The sequence below is a fragment of the Bacillus rossius genome, chromosome 3, assembly GCF_032445375.1.
Source record: "Bacillus rossius redtenbacheri isolate Brsri chromosome 3, Brsri_v3, whole genome shotgun sequence".
Classification (NCBI taxonomy): domain Eukaryota; kingdom Metazoa; phylum Arthropoda; class Insecta; order Phasmatodea; family Bacillidae; genus Bacillus; species Bacillus rossius.
The window spans coordinates 68,144,797-68,162,686 of NC_086332.1; the positions used below are offsets into that span (position 1 = coordinate 68,144,797).

At 38.1% G+C, this 17,890-nt stretch overlaps 1 protein-coding gene across 3 annotated transcripts in view; it reads right to left on the reverse strand.

Moving 5' to 3' along the window:
• LOC134530844 (uncharacterized) overlaps positions 1–17,890 on the reverse strand; it is a 52,418-nt gene that overhangs the window by 12,791 nt on the left and 21,737 nt on the right. For all 3 annotated transcript variants that reach the window (XM_063366099.1, XM_063366098.1, XM_063366097.1), the window contains exons 3-4: positions 9,652–9,767; positions 4,338–4,463 (exon numbers count right to left, since the gene is read on the reverse strand). In XM_063366099.1, coding sequence (XP_063222169.1) covers positions 4,338–4,463; positions 9,652–9,767 — 242 coding nt within the window. The remainder of the gene's footprint in view (positions 1–4,337; positions 4,464–9,651; positions 9,768–17,890) is intronic.

The window sequence follows — 17,890 nt, forward strand, 5'->3', positions numbered from 1 at the left end:
TGCGGAAACACTCGCGAGTAGCGCGCAACAAGCATGTCCAGCCTGAACTAGATTTTAAAACATAAGGAAATGAAGTTTCTCTTAGGGAAAACTTCCCTCAATCACCGAGACTACATTTCCAATATAAGTCGTCGGGACTCAACTCAAAATCGGGCAGGATAACACGCAGGAGCTTCGCGAGCCGAAGACAATCAGGCCGATGGCACAAGTGCGACTCTCCCGAAAGACAAGTCGCTCGTGTAATTAAACAGCCTGCAGGGCACAGAAAGGTGGTGGGAGAGGAGGGTGCCTCCTGATTGGCCAGGCGAAGCGGGTGGAAGGCCGCTCAAAAAAATTTAAAAAAAAAAAATCTTAGGCTGCCCCACAGTTAGCCTACTTTCAGGGCCAACTGATGTTAGTCAGTGGTGCACTCTGTTGTGAGGCAGGAAAACTAACTCGAGCTGTAGTTGGAAGACAACCACGAAAGGATGCGCAGAGCGCCTCTGCTAAGCCTGGAGCATATGGGTGAGTGCACTGACAGGTGTCACCCTCTGGTGAGGACTAGCTCAGTTTTAGTAGAAGAGTTCCCCGATAGATGGCGTTTGCAGTAGCTTCAAAAGCTAGAGGACTGGCCTTGGTCAGGCCACAGACCGCTGGGGTAATGGCTGGTCAGTGCTCTTGGTCGAGTTCGGGGAAAGGAGGATGGTGGGTATGGAGGGTGGAAACAGCAGTCATAGTGGGAATTGGACGTTCCGGGATGGTAGGAAATCTGAATCCGGAGCCTGACCGAAATCGCTGACCTCTAGCAAGCTCTGAGAAAGAGGGTTCACTCAGGTGTGGCTTCAATGAAGCACCCGGTGTCATGAAGACCGGCAGTAATTTCAGGGGGTCTTCGAGCGACGAGGTGATAGAAAAGTGTGGCTACATACTGTGCCCACAAGGGTCGTCAAAATATCCGTTCCGGGACTGCAATGCCTCGGGGGACCAGTGGTAAAATGATTAAATAAGAGTGTACAATGAGAAGAATAAAATTAAATACTTGAAAATCACAGTAAAATTAAAGTTTGATAATTAAATTAAATCTGTGCATAAATATCTGAATTTGCAGCACAGTATATGATGAAAACACTACAGGTTCTTCACAAAGATTGCAAACAAACACACCCACTCTGTTTTACCGATCGTTATATGCATTTCTGTAATCACGAAATAATGCCTATGTCGTCTAGGTACCAAAATTCACTGGAAAATACTCCCAGTGGACCAGCAGAAAACCCGGGCCTATGCTGCACGTCTGGGGCCTACAAATTCTAAGTCAAACGTCCAAAAATTATGTAAAAGGAGGGGGGGGGGGGGGGGGGGACCTCTTGAAAATTTATTTGAGGCACAGCCCCAGCACCCAAACGTGAAATTGTCCGTCCTTGCAATCTCGAAGGATTTTGCTAGCCGCCACTACACACGTCCTTTTGGCATAGTACTTGAATGACTGATGAACACATAACATCAAACAGCTTACAGAAATATCTACTTAGTTGGGTATTTCTCCAAAAAGCTGCCTTGCTATTGGCAACAACATTCATTCTTACCAATTATATTTAGCAATTCCCTAAACAGCAGGCCTTCTCCTGGTTCTATTACATGTATCTGTCCTTTCCTTACACCTCGGTTTCTTTCTAATCTAATACCTAGGGCCACCTGAAAGTGGTGAATAAAATGAGGTATTTCGTCATTATAAACAGGTAAAAGCGGTATAAAAATTCGTTAAAAAAAACTGAAAAGCGGTGTTAAAAATCTGCAAAAAAAAATTACCGGCAAATAATATTATTTTTTTAAATTATTTTTCCATTGAATTTCCTATACAAATATGCATATATACACTTTATTAACTTTAGAATAGCATATTAAAACTAATTAACTTAGCATATAATATATAATGCATTTATATTCAAGCCACTTGATGCACCATATACCTTGCAATAAATTTTAAAAATATATACATATATAGGTATATTTATATTGATAATTTATTTAAAATGTACAACAATGTTGTATGCTTGAAATGGTTGGCCTGAAGTATCAGACTGCAGTTACAGGAATCAAGTCTTTTCGCAGCCACTCCACACTACTATATACAATACTTGAGCAATACTTGCACATCATAATTTTACTTCCTTCATCAAAAATAAAAAAGCCATCACTTTTAAATTCCTTTACACATTTTTGGCATGTTGAAATAACCAACAATTAATTCCTTTCAAGAATTTTTTTTTTTAATTTCAGGACCTAATGTGTTGCATTCATTGTGAAGACTGAACATTTCCAGAACGGCGCCATTTTGGAATTGTGGCGATATTTCCTTTTAAAAACATTGTGCTGTATTGGCTGGATAACTTACAGTTCAAATAGAAACCACAAGCACAACCTGAAATCTTCCGAAGTTAAACGTTATCTTAGGTTACGTTAGCGTTATTTAAAATACTTAATGACCGTAAAATAAAAATATTTTAATCCTTTAATTATGATGCTTTTTTACTTGCGATCGGAAAACTTCAGAACTGTTCGGGTGAGCGGCTTTCTACATCTGGATAGACACATCTATGCATAGAAAGAGTCTGTGACTCTTTGGTCAAATTTGCAGTATCAACAAAGAAGATGGCGCGTGACTTCGTTAATAAAATATATTATCACTATCGTTTCGACGGATGGTTCTATTTAATTTTTTTCCGACAGCTTTATATATACGACAAGTTATCTGAGGTTAGAAAAAATATATTATAAATTGGTAACGTTGCTACGGGAAAAAAAATACCATTTGGATTCCAATCCACATCCCTTACCGCATGAATTTATGAGAATACAAGTTTAATACTCTACTCACGTCAGATTTTTAAGGATTGTTGAAATTTCTTGTCGTGTTTACAGTTATAAAATGTATTGCATATTATTTTCGTAGTAAGGTGGTACAAGTTGGCACTGTCTCTGTTGTGTTGAACAAAGGAGTTAATAAATAATTTTTGCGTTTTTCGCTTGTTTTATCGTGAATTGTCAAAAAAAGGCGAATTTCGTGGGAAAATCAGATTTAATGAATATTTCGCGGTTTTTTACTTGCGATCGGAAAACTTCAGAACTGTTCGGGTGAGCGGCTTTCTACATCTGGATAGACACATCTATGCATAGAAAGAGTCTGTGACTCTTTGGTCAAATTTGCAGTATCAAAAAAGAAGATGGCGCGTGACTTCGTTAATAAAATATATTATCACTATCGTTTCGACGGATGGTTCTATTTAATTTTTTTCCGACAGCTTTATATATACGACAAGTTATCTGAGGTTAGAAAAAATATATTATAAATTGGTAACGTTGCTACGGGAAAAAAAATACCATTTGGATTCCAATCCACATCCCTTACCGCATGAATTTATGAGAATACAAGTTTAATACTCTACTCACGTCAGATTTTTAAGGATTGTTGAAATTTCTTGTTGTGTTTACAGTTATAAAACGTATTGCATATTATTTTCGTAGTAAGGTGGTACAAGTTGGCACTGTCTCTGTTGTGTTGAACAAAGGAGTTAATAAATAATTTTTGCGTTTTTCGCTTGTTTTATCGTGAATTGTCAAAAAAAGGTGAATTTCGTGGGAAAATCAGATTTAATGAATATTTCGCGGTTTTCGTCGTTTTTTCGCGATCGCGAAAATTGCATGGCCCTACTAATACCCTATTCAGGGATCGTCTAGTCCTGGTGAACGTCTGTCTCTCTCTTTTACAGGATGCGAAAATTGTCTGTATTTTGGCACCGCTGTATCGCTACACATTTTTCTTTCTTATACCATTAATGAAAAACTCTGAGCGGACTATACACGCGGCCACGCAGTAATGCGTACTGGTTTTCAAGGCCAACAGTCTAAATTCCTGTGAAAAAATATGAATACATGCGGCTGGATTGGTGCCGAACCATAGAATGCTGAACATTTAACTGTATCTTCCTGTGTAAGGAAAGGAAGACTGGATACATATTGCAACCTCCCCAGCGGTTGAAGATAACTTTAAGACTGACCACAAATTCCTGACCCCCATGCATTCATGCTTTAATAAATTTAATAAGTTTACAGCAATAACTTTTAAGGGTTTATTATCTTTATTCATTGCAGAGCGCAAGAGTTCGGAAATATTACTATCACTGGTAAGCTTGCTCATATTTTATCTGTGGTAAAAAGGCTCTCATAATGGTAATGCCTCACCGCCATCTTCAGTGGTGATGCAGATGTGTTTTCCAGAATGTTTGGACACAGATTCGCTGACCCATGATGCAGGATGTGCAGCAGTTGTTCCTGCGAGGGGACTCAGTGTCACTCACCCTGTGTGTGAGGGGCTGCCACTCCAGAGCAGCGGCGGGCTGGGGCGGGAACTCCTCCTCGGCGCTGGCCGTCTGCGGTTTGCAGAACAGGGAGTCTGGCTTGGGCAGCTCCACCTTCAGCGATAGCTGCGCCCACCGACATTCACAACTGCGTGAGCCCAGCCTCCTGCAGCCTCCAACTAAGTCTACATCCAGTTTGCTGTAAATGAAACCACTTTAATGCATTAATAAGCCAATAAACTAAAGCAGCCTGAACTAAAACGTCATAAGTAATTAAATATAAAGACGTCCATTTGATTAATTTACTCTTCAGTATTCAGCATCACCAGAAGACAGGCAAAAACATGACGACAGCTGTCGTGTCTATCCTGGTCCCTAGGCCCGCTGTTGCCCATAGTCGTCTGGTCCTGGCATGAGTGTAACAAAGTGCTTTGAGTGGTGCTTCGAGCGGTGAGCGCACCCGAGTGTGGCGGCTGGTGTGACGAACGACAGTGTAATCTGACCCAGACCGCGTACTGTCTCTTACGCATCTCGTGCATCCCCCTCCCCTGCTTCCCGCTCGTCGTGCGTCGGTGTGTGGGAGTCAGTCGTAGCTCGCCTCTCATCCACGACGGACGCATTTGAGCACTGCTCTGCGCTTCACCGCTAGAGATTCGTGAGTGGTTCGCCGTTTAGCAGCCAGTGCCTTAACAACATAGACTGAACTACGGACATATATTGATCCTAAATGGCGTCTCGAGCGGCCGACAGCTGGAGGGGTTGCTGTTGTCCTGGCCCCCTGTTGTAAGCCACAAGGTGAGAACCCGTTTACTCCCCGAGTTTTGGGCTGGTCAGCGCTCTCGTTATGACAGGGAATCACTCGCAACAGGGGTCAGAGAGACCGGTGTCGTCAAACATTATTAATTTGGAAATAAATTTTAGGTAGGCAATATACATACTAAACATTAATTTGCAAACTTCTTTACCCAATTCTGGTTGGTGAGCCTACCATATGTTCTATCTTATGATTAGAGTCTTAATTAAGTTTTACTTTGTTGTTATATATGCTGAATATACATCCTTACATTTTTTTTTTAAGATATAGATGCCTTGGCCTTACCTCACAACCTTGGAATAAGAAGTTACACACACTGGCACCTACACAACCTAATTACGTGTTTCATCAGTCATGTACTAGAACCCAGTTATAACCAGTCTTGTTTAAAGTACTGGAAAAATGTAGTTGGGTTCAAAATACAATAAATTTTGTCAAAACATACTTCAGTGCACAAGTGAATATTTTTCAATTGCATTAAAAATGTTGTGTGGTAACGGGATTCGCTGTCGGATGTTAAGCGTAATGATAAAGGGTACCACTGTGCTTAAGGAGCCCGTGTGGGAGCGACTCGTATCTCCCTTTGTGCAATTACCAAAACCATCTAGACCTGGCCCGCTCTCAGCGTCAGGCACACTATAGTGATAACTACAGTCGGCTCTTACGGCATCCCACATTCCTTGGTAACTCTGTCGGCGCACACGTGGTTGTACGAACAAAACATTCTCGGATGTGGTAGAAGTATTTTTATTCACGCCAAGTGACATTAGAAAGAAACAATTACACAAGTCTTTACGTATTAAGTGGTAAAATATAGCAACGACAATCCAACTGGTTTATGTGCTGGCCAGGACACCATGGGACCTGGCCTCAAAACTCTCTCTCATCGTTACGTTTCAAATGCTCAGTAGGAAATTAAATAATTAGGTTAAGCAGTCTACCACATGCAGTAGGCCTCGAAGAATTTGAAAGAAAGGTTTTAGTATTAAATACAAGTACGGATGTTGAACGATCATGTTTACCAGCAATGAAGTCCTAGAGGTGCGATGGCTGTGTCCTACCCGAGGCGGCGGTTGAGAGAGGTTGGGCTGTGGTCAGGGTATGATGGCGGCAGGAAGCAGTGTACATAGTTACCATTAGGTTGTCAAATAATTACAAGATGGAACAAAGTATGTATATAAAAACAGAATTAGTACTTATAAAATTATAAAATAGTTATTTCAGCCTCCCAAACCAGTAATGAATTACGTACTTATTAAGATTACAGTTCAAAATTATTAAATATATACATAGCCTTCACATGGTAAGTTTGGGTCTGTTACTGTAACTTAAATAACATAAATCACTGCTATGTTTGTGGTTCCTGAAAATACACGGACACTAAGGGCGTAAAAAAAGTTTACAATAGTCTTACAATTTATGAGAGGAACGTGGCATTGATTCTAGGGCGCCCTCTTGCGGTAGTTTGCGGCGTGCCATTTAAACATGTTACATGCACATTGCTAGCGGGAGGTTTAAAGTGCCATGAGGATAGGAGAGGTAAGGGGGGTAGCATATCGGGCTTTGTGTGGGTGAAGCCCCGGATGATATCAGAGTATTTTAAATATCAGGTTTAAAGAATGTCATGTTTACAAAACTGTTATGCGAATAATCTGCCTTTCTGTTAATTAAATATTATTTTAATAAATAAAGTGATATGTTTTAGTAAAATTACAAAATTTAGGTGTGCAAAAATGTTACTGAGTTGATACAGTGTTTTCAATTCCGGCTGTGTTTTCAGCAGCCACAGTCGTACTCGATGTACACAATTTAATTCTTGTTTCTCTTTGCTGTTTGGTGTATTATTAATATTGATTCATCACTTTTGGATCAACCAGACTTCAGGGGGTTCCTATTACCTTAGAAGAATGCACTATCTCTTCAGATCTAGCACAGCTCGAAAACACAATCTTGTTTAAATCACCTCCGAAGAAACTGGGATTTGAATATAGATTTGCTGGAAGCCTGGAGCGGCCTACAACAGAGGTTTTCAAGTTGGGAGTCCATCTACAAAATGGATGACTGATTTAAAACTGTTGAAAAGTTGTGTGAAAAGGTGATGACTTTAAAGTGAAAATTTGGTCCTCAAGACGTTACTGATTCGCAAGCAGAAACCTCTGAAATTAAACAGCAACTTTGTTATTTAAAGCATTATTTATTTTCCAAAACTGAGAGTGACAAATGTTATAGTCAAGTGCTAAAAAAATCCTCGAGCAGCAAGCAGGCAGTATGTGTGGCAAAACCCGGTGCCTTGGTTAACAGTAGTCTGTCTAGTACCTACTGTCACAGCGGCGAAAACCTAAAGTCACAAGTGGCCACAACTGAAATGAACATGTTGACAACGATGATTTCACAGTGTTACAATACACACGTAAGCCTAGAAACAACACAAATTTTGATGCAAAACAATTAGAAATACATGAAAACGCCCATGCAAGTCAGGAATAAACATTCCTACCCTCAAAACTGTTAGTAAACCTGTGCAAATAAAACAAGAGCTCTGTTTGTCATTATACATATTTGATCCTTCAGTTCAAGAACATGAGATTGTGGATTATATCTCCAATTATATCTTATGTTAAAGTAGCCAAACTCCAGAACAAATTTTAATTCTTTTGCTTCATTCCATATTTGTCTTTAAAGAAGATTTTAATAGAATCAATAACTTAGTGTTTTGGCCTAGTGGGTGCTTAATCAGCCCCTTCTACAGGAAACTTCAACTGATAAAATTGCCAGCAATGATTCTTTTTCAGATAAACCCATTAGGGCTAGCCCTAAACCCTTGCCAGCTTACGATGCTACTTCATTTCCATCCAAGTGCCTGGAGGAGCATCTTAACTTACTTTGGTGCCTTCAAATCCCAAAGACTGTGATTTTTGCTATCAAAACTTCAGAGGTCTAAAAACTAAATCTTCTGATTTTAACGAAAATTTAGTCTCTTTGCATTATGATATTATTTTTCTAACTGAAACCTATATTTACCTATTAAGCATGCTTATTATTTAGACAACACTTAAATACCAAAATCCTTCACCTTAAAATATCTTGGTATTATTTTATATTCTAAATTATTTTAACATAAACGTGTTGACTACCTATTTAATCTCTAGTTCACGAAGAACTCTCGCCTTAATTAAATACATCTCTTTTAATGCCACATCTCCTGATTCCATTCTTCCACTCTTTTTGACATTAATTGGGCCTAAACTTGAATACTGCTCCATAATTTGGAACAATATTAATGAATTCGATAGTGATAAAATTGAAAACATTCAAAATAAATAAATTACGCTTATTACTCTCAAATAATTTCCTCAATTTAGCTTCTCTCTCAGATTGGACAGCATTATTAGATTCACTTTTTGTTAAAAAATGTTAGTTCTAAAATAAATTGTAAATATATACATACTTGATAATACCGATTTAAGAGTTCGCCAAATTAATAGCAGTTTAACTAACATCAACTTTGTGTACATTGAATAGAAACAATATTATATTTAGAATAATTACTGATTATAATAAATAAATAGGATTTACTAGATTATAAATTAGATAAATAATTTAATGATTTGGTCATTAACTATATTAATATTATTTTATTGTTTTACTAAATAATATTTCAATCATGCCATCTACTTTTAATACTCTCATCAAAAGTGATCTTTCAATAGGTAGGTTTGTATCTTGAGATATTGATATTGACATCGTCCAAGGCAGCATCCTTCTAAGCTCGATGTGCCACCACCTCCCCCCTTAAGAGCTGCGAGCCCACTCCTTTCACCACCACCCTCTACGACCCCGGCATTTAACCGCACGCCGAAATGTGTGTGCGTGTGAGTTAGTACGTGTGTCGGCCCACGCCTACCGATGTGACGTCAGTGCTCCGCTTCCGAAAGTTGCAGAGCGGACGAATGGGCAGTGAGTTGCGAGCGCTGCGAGAGGAAGGAGCTTCATGCACCTGTCATCGTTTTTCGGAGGTTTTGAGTGAAACAGGGGGAAATGGGCTACGTCACGGCCCTGAGAACAGAGTAGCCGGGTCCACATGCCCATTATACATGTGGTGGCGCCCTGAACTTCGACGAACACTTCAACCCCGATTACCCCCAATACCTCACCAACTTGTAAATTAAATAAAATAATAATTTATTTTGAAAGTTTTACTCATTGAGACACTATCTATGTGGAATTAATTTTCATGTTATCTATTACATTTATTTTAAAAGTTTTGTATACATCCAAGTATATATAAAACTAATATAACTTTTAAAACTCATTTCTTCATAGGTTTAGATGTTTTTTGTGTGTGTCTGTCCATGGTTGTTTTGTATTGATATATTCATATGTAAATGTTTATTTTTTTTTATTATTATTATTTGTTGTGCCACACTATTGCAATCTCCAGTAAAGAAAGTAGGTGTGCATATTAAAACTGTAATTGGCTAGCCAACTGGGGAGAACTACCAGATGCTGGATCTCCTTCTTGAGGGCAATGGACAGCTTGTCAGAGCACTTTTTGGGATAGGTCTTGCGCCTCTCCGTCACGTTCTGCAGGATTGTCCGGCACTGCTCCTCCAGGTCTGCGTCAGCAACACACGACATGCATACATCAGGTCCCCACCCCAATCTGTGTTGCATCAGGGGCCCATTACACAAAGGTACAAGTGTAACAAAAATAAGCTCTTATTACCACACACAAGTGTTCTAAAGTTTTCACTAACAAGAAAAAGTTTCAATCATGTGTGACAAGTGCAACTGGTCCACTTATAAGAAACAAGACTTGGCAACATAATTTAACTTTATTAATGTACTGGTAACAGTATCTTTCTAGGAGAATTGTTAGTTAATATGTTAATTTAAAGAACCAAAAATGTGAGCTAGGTAGAGAACTATTGGTGACCAAGTGTCAACTATAAGTTTGTAAGATAAGGTTGTTAAAAAACCAGGTTTTTTTTAGTAGTACTCTTCAAGTAAATTGCTTGTAAACTTGCAAAAATTTACATACTACAAAAAAAACCTGTGAAAAACTTGTAACTGGATATTATCACGAACATGTAAAATTTTCCATGCTGGTCACAAACTTGTAATTTTTGAAATGGGTTGCATGCATTAACAGACAGCTAAGATCAGAGGTAGACGGATGAACAGACCTCCTCAGACTGCAAGCTGTGACATGCTGTGTGAGAACACGGGTGAGATTGTGCTGTGGATTAGGTATTTAGGCACATTTTATTTAAAATTTTGTTATCTTAAAAATTTTTGGAATTTTATTTTTTTACTCCTCTTATATCTTTACCACCAGGCCCTCAGCCTCTGTTCTCAGAGGCGAGCTGATTTTTTTTTGCCAGCCTTATCCTAGGTTAGCAGTCTGGCTAATTTTCCTCCCGCCTATAGGCACGTCGGAGGCCGGTAACTTAATTTCGCCGCATGACTAAATTTGTATACAGCAGATTCATGGAGCAGTGCTGAGCCCTGCTAACTCTGTCACGAATCGGTATAAGGTTCACTAGCAGAAAGACACGACAGGAGGATCCAGTGAGCCTTGCGTCCCACAGACCATGCGTTTTCGAAGCCATCCCCCACCCCCCTGCTCCCCCACCCTTTCTTCTCAGAATTGAAGCTTGTGAACTCCTGGGGACGGTAACCAAATTCACGGCCATCTCAGCTTGACAGCCGCAGATATGATTCTGGACTTTAACGACATCTAGCGACAGCTATGGTCACTAACGCCACTCATGGGAATCGGCAGCGCCGACACAAGCGCATTCGCGCGGGGGTAACGACAACCTTTCTCCCCTATATTTCTCGGGTTGCTAGGTGGCAACACTGACTGCTCCATAAGCCCCTAGCAGAGACACTCTCGTTGGCCACAAGTCCATTTCTTAGTACTTCTTCTCGCCACCAAAAGATAGCGCTTCAGTCGCGCAGTCACTCCAGTAAGATCTAATATATTTTATGCCGGACACCTTCGGGTGGGCTCGGTAATTTTCGGCTCAGAGCCTAACCCACTCCAATTCTCTAAATATCCCGCGCTTATGATATACTGAAGATATCCCGCGCTGAAGAGACTTTGGTGCGCGCCTCCTGGCTGACTGGTAACTCTTTGTAGCTGCGCTCTTCTGCGAATTATCGGCATCGCATCTTGTATTAGTCTTCTCATACTATAGGGATGAAGTCCCTATCTGAAAATTTAGACTAACCAGTCAGTAGATTACCTAGTTAAAAGTAGAGAAACTTAGTTTTTTTATATTTTTTTTTCTATTAAATTATGGAGACTTCCACGTCTACCGCGCATCGTGGTTCGTGTTTTCAGAAACGAGATGCCCTCTCCGGAGCGCCAGGACCAACACCCTGTTCTGGTAAGTCTTGACATCATCCCCCCTTTAATTTCCCTCTATTGGCCTTTTGCGCCATTTAAGTATACTGTCTGGAAACAGGTCTGATTCTTTGGAATTTTGACTTCTGTTTCAGACAGGGTTCCAAGATTGGGGCAACCAAAATCCTCTGCCAGAACCTCTAGAGTCGGATTCTGAGCAGAATCCACCATCTTCAGGCCTATTACCTCAAGCACCGTCAATCTACAGCTCCGGGTGATACCCGCATCATTCAATCATTTTCTTTACGAACTCAAAAATAGTCTAACCCAGTTAAGGCAGCGGATAGTTAAAGCAGTTCGAGGAGAGGAAATTCATATGATGTTATGCAAAGACTATATGTACAACCTTTAAAGTTAGCAATGTTAATTTCATTCATTTCTTTAAATATTGTAATTTTTGTTAAATATTTAGGGCCAGCCCTCTCGTAAATAAAGTTAAAGAATATAATATAATAAGTGTAATTGTAAGGAGTTTATGTAAGATCAAGAACAATGAAAAAACAATGATTAATAAAAAAAGTAAGTCTATAGACGTAACTGTTGTTTTTATTTAATTAATCTATAATAATGATCCTTTTTCTCCCAAGTGTTCATAGGAAGGTACTAAATTTTCTTTGTTTACTCCTAGTGTCGCCTCTGTTGTTGACTTTTGATAGCTATTAAATGAGGGCCACAGTGTTAAAAGTTTCCAAATCTTTTTACCTACTTATTTAATAATTCTTTGAGACACGGGGTATAACAAGATGCTAGAAATGTGTCAACATGCATGGGCAGTTTGCTACTTAGAAACTCAAATAACTGGTTTCATCAAAACTTACAGTAATATGTAGGGGAGGGTGGGGAACTGTGAACCATGGGGTAGTGTGAACCAATGAAAAAATATTTTTTGCTATTAAGGGAATTTTGACATTAATGCAAGAGAGCAGTTGGCAGTAAAAGTTCCTTTATTTGTTTAAGAATGTGTGAAGCTCCATGCTGTTTTTTGGTGTGTGGATTTTTTTTTCAAATTTGAAGGTAAGAAACAAAATTTTGTCTTACTTAACTATATTCTTAATAACATTTATGCTTCTTAATTAATAAATTGGGTGTAATACTCTTTTCAACTACATAGATCTTTATTATGTGTATGCATGTTTTAAACCTCCTGGTTACCTAACATAACCTAAAAATGAGAATTTTGTTCATTTTGGTATCATGGGGAACAGTGAACCATTTTAACTGGGGAACTATGAACCAGTGGTTCAATGTACCCCACATTTATTTTCCACCTTTGAAATAATGAATTTTGGTTAATGTTTGTTAATGAATGTTACTTAACAACATATACTGTTCTAGATAATTAATTAAGGATATATTTATGCAACTTGTGTTTAATAATGTTGGTTTTGACATGGTGTTAATATAAATTTGTAAACAAATTTATAATACAGAATTAGTTGAACATATTTTAATGATAATAATTTCTCTGTTTCAGATTCATTTTAATGACATAGAATGGCTCGAAAACCAAAGAAGAAAACAACTCGTAAACCTGATGGAGAGTTGATGAAAAGAGCTCTTGAGGACCATAAAAATGGGAAAAACTCAATACGAAAATCTGCTGAGAAGTTTAGTTTACCGTATCCCACATTTCGCAGGTATGTTTTAAAGTATATGAATAATCCTGCTTCCATGAGCTTTGAGCCTAATTATTGCAACAGAAAAATTTTCACTACCCAGCAAGAAAATGAGTTAGTAGATTATTTGGTTAAGTGTGCAAATATGTGCTACGGCTTGACTACAACACAATGTCGTCAGCTAGCATATAACTTGGCTAAGAGTAATGACATTGATGTGCCAGACAACTGGGAAAGAAATAAGGAAGCTGGTATAGATTGGTTCTATGGTTTCAGACAGAGGAATCCCACCTTGACAATTAGAAAACCAGAAGGTTGCTCATTATCACGTGCAACATCTTTTAACAGGCACAATGTAAACATGTTTTATGATAACCTCCAGGAGATCTTGCAGCGAGAACCCAAGTTTTGTGATGGTACTAGAATCTTTAATTTGGATGAGACCAGCACCAAAACTGTACCAGATAAATTGCAAAATGTGATAGCGGGCAAAGGGATTAAGCAAGTGAACCAAGCCACAAGTGGAGAGAAGGGGATTCTAGTTACTACTTGTTGTATAGTAAATGCAGCTGGAAATTCGTTACCCCCAGTAATGATTTTTCCTCGAAAGAAAGTTACAGATGTCATGTTTGAGAAAGCACCATGTGGCACGTTAGCATTAAGTGAGAAAAGTGGATGGATGACTGGAGAAAACTTTGCAAAAGTAATGACACATTTTGTGAAGCACTCAACAAGTAGCAAGGACAACCCATCATTGTTAATCTTAGATAACCATGAAAGTCATTTGGATCCAAAGGCATTAGACGTTGCTAAAACAAATGGAGTGACAATCCTCACTCTACCACCTCATACATCACATAGGCTCCAACCTCTGGATGTTTCTTGTTACGGGCCATTCAAGACATATTATGCAGGTGCACTACAGTCTGTTATTTTTAGGAAAGCTTTGCCTGTTACCATCTACAATATTGCAGAATGCGTAAGCACTGCACATGATAGAGCTCTCAACCCCTCAAACATAAAATCTGGCTTTAAGAAGACTGGCATTTTTCCTTTTGACCGTCATATATTCACAGAAGATGACTTTGCACCAAGTCAGGTTACTGACAGACCTCCACCTGAAGATTCTGATACTGGCATTAACCTAGATTTGCCATCAGGTGAGATCACATCCCAAGCACCTGCTTGTGATGTTGACAAAGTTACTTCCTTCACTTCTTCACCAGATGACAGACCTAGAGAAAGCAACGCGAGTAAATTACGAACAGATTTAAATATTCCTGTTTCAGCAAACCAATCAAGTGTAGTTACAAAAATGGACACAGCTTCTTCAACTGTTAAATTTCTGCAGGAGACACCAAATATAGAATTAGAAAAATCTGTGTTTCCTAAGTGCTCCCCAGTTGATATAAGGCCATATCCTAATGCTGAAGAACAGAAAAAAAAGAGAGGAAGGAAACAAGGCAAGAGTATTATAGCAACAGACACACCAGTGAAAAATGAAATTGAAGAAAGGAAAAAATTTAAACAGAAGGGGGAAAAAACAAACAAAGACACAAGTAAAGCAAGAAAAAAAATGAAGTTTGATTCAGACTCAGATGATGGAACAGCCATAAAATCTTTTGATGATGGAATGTCATCAACTGATGACATTAGTATTAATGGTAGTGAAGATGAAATATTGGGCGAATTTCCTGACATAAATTTGACATGCATAAAGAAAGATGCTTATGTTCTTGTTGGGCTGAAAGATGAGAAATATCCGAAGAAAGAAGTTCTTTATGTGGCACAAATAGTCAAAGACAAGGACGAAAAAGGTGATTTCGAAGTTAAATATTTAAAGAAAAGCACAAAAGTGGAAGGACATTTTTATTTGCCATCTACTGAAGAGACAAAAATATATACACTACCTGATCATTGTATAAAGATGCTTCTACAAAACCCTAAACAATATGGTGTCACCAAAAGACAGAACTCATACATTAGTTTTGGTATTCATTTTAATAACTTGGATATTCGCTAAAAACTATTTTTCGTCGAACGAAATTCAACAAGACAGTTAGTTTTTGTGATGGTTTTGTTAAATACCTGAGGTAATGAATGTAAATGTTTTTTTTGTGTATTTGTAGTGTTTGATGATGTATTTATGTAAATTAAAAATATGGTTCATAGTTCCCCAGTGTGTGGTTCATTCTACCCCATGGCTGGGGCACAGTGAACCACAGTGCACTTTTAAAAAAAGTTGAAATTCAAGTAAAAGTAAAAATATATTTTAACCATATTACAAGTGCACGTAAAAGTTAAATATATGTCAAAACCAAGTACAAAGTCAAAAATACAAATGTAACATAATTTTTTCCATATTGCCAAATTAAAAAAAAAATGGTTCACTGTTCCCCACCCTCCCCTAGTATCACATTTGGTTACTCAAAAGTGCTTTACTATGACAGCATAAAACCCAAAGCAGTCACAAAGAAAATATGTTGGGGTGAAAACATAAGTAGGGACTAGGTGATACGATGAATTGAAATAAAACCAAAATAACAATAAAATCTGAGAAAATACACCATATAATGGCAAAAATTCGCTATAATACAACTTATAACATTAAAAAGCAAGTTAATTTATGAAATAAAATCTAATTGAAACATTACTTTTCACAAAATTTTATTGACATTTAAAATAATGAATTCATTTTTTTCTGTAAAGCATTTTATACCAAAATGTAAGAACAAAGTGGATTGTGAAAATTACTTACATTTCCTGGTTGATAATATGTGAATTTGTTACCTTATTTTTACATGACAGATTTCGATGTGTACTTAAAATACAAAAATACTTGCTTATTTATTTTTTTCTTCGTAATTTGGCACACACCAATATTTTATTTTAATAATTCAGCTAAGATCACAAAAATTTAACTTTTTTCCTTCATAAAAATTAGTGATGGTTCGAATCCCATTTTTCTCGAATCCGAATCTCGAATCCGAATCCCAAACAGTACCTCGAATCCACCCCTCGAATCCGAATCCAGTTCTCAAGGGTTAATTAGAATATAATTTATAACATTATGCAGAATTATTTAACCCTTTAAATTTTTATTAAAAAAAAAACAAGGATTTTGACACGGTCTGGATCAAGACGATTCTGTTTTTGGTCACATAAATGTTTCCTGCAGTGCTGAACATACGTTCAGAGAACACTGTCGCAGGTGGTGAACACAAATATTTTTTGGACAGTTTATGTAGCCTGGGTGAACACGCAGACTGAGTTTTCCAGTATTCGAGAATGTTTATTTCTGGGTTAACTGTAGGATCACATAAGAATCTGGTCACTTCATCAATTGCTGTAGAATCCGACTTGGTGGATTTAAGGCATTCAGGCATTATCTGCGAGTACAGTGATTCATGTATGCACGGAAATCTGAAAACGAAATTCAACATCCGACGGAACAATATTTTGTAGTTACCAACTTGACATTTGTTTAAAGTCCCAAATGAAAGTAAACGCTTTCCTAAAAAATTTAATGAAAACTGAAAGGTGCCATCTTGGCTTCAATGGTTTTAGGCCATAAGAAATATTGTGGTGCGTCTTTTAAAATTAAGCCTCACTAAAGCATAGTGATTAATATGCCCGAAGTTAAAAGTGACGGGGTGTTTTCTTTAGTTTACCCATTAAAATTTTTTATATTAATATTAGTTATTTTTTTATGTTGCTCAAAATGATTGGCTAACAAATTCATTGGTTGGCCATCATGGAATACTCAGATAATACATATTTTAACGTTGGTAGTCTACACAAACCAAACTTGGTCCTAAAAAAATTCATAAATAGAACGTATCAGAATATTTAAAATTGAATTGCGATTAAAATAATAATTGTATAATTTATTAATTTTTGTCATTCATTATTTCATTGTTATTACTACATGTGCGACCGTAACTTGTGATGAAAGTCGGCATTATTGTTGTATTACTAAGTAACAGATTTCTCGGTAAAGTTATTTTAAAAAAACAAGATTCATATTTAGTTTAGATCCTAAATGTTCTTTATTTTATTTTTTAGCATATTCTGAGAATACATATGTGATTTATGCCTTATTTAATGCCAATGTAGCGACAATGCATCTATGTTCATGAATATAAAGTAAGTTTCCCAAATCAGTACATGCTTCATAATTTTTTTAATATAATAATTTAAAGTACAATACAGTAGAGCCTCGTTAATCCGTGATGCGCTAATTCGGGAATCGGATAATCCGGGACGATTTAAAAAAGAAGAAAAAAAAGAGAAGTAAAAATTGTCAGCGCTTAAAATTAACGTCACGCGGGCCGGCGGCCGGCAAACACTACAAGCCATCGCGTGGGCCGCCAAACTCTGCAACGCTGTTTGTACCGACCCTTTGTGTCGCCCCCCTTTCAGCTGTCACATTTGTCACTCTTTGAGGGGGATGTCCTGACTTCTGCTTCCCGTCTCCCTTTGTTTGTTTCCGCCCGCCAACGCACGGCAGGCGCCTGGCGAGTGACGTGTCTGGCTGGCATTCGGCTGTACGATGAGGAGGGGGGGGGGGGGGGGGGGGGGGTGTGCAAGGTCAGCACGATCTTATCTTTCTCTCTTTGGCTGTTGTAAATGACCGTGAACTAATGGCTAGGCAGTGCTGTATTTTTTTAAGCCGAGAAACTAATTCGAAGACGGCCGGCCCTTACCGTGA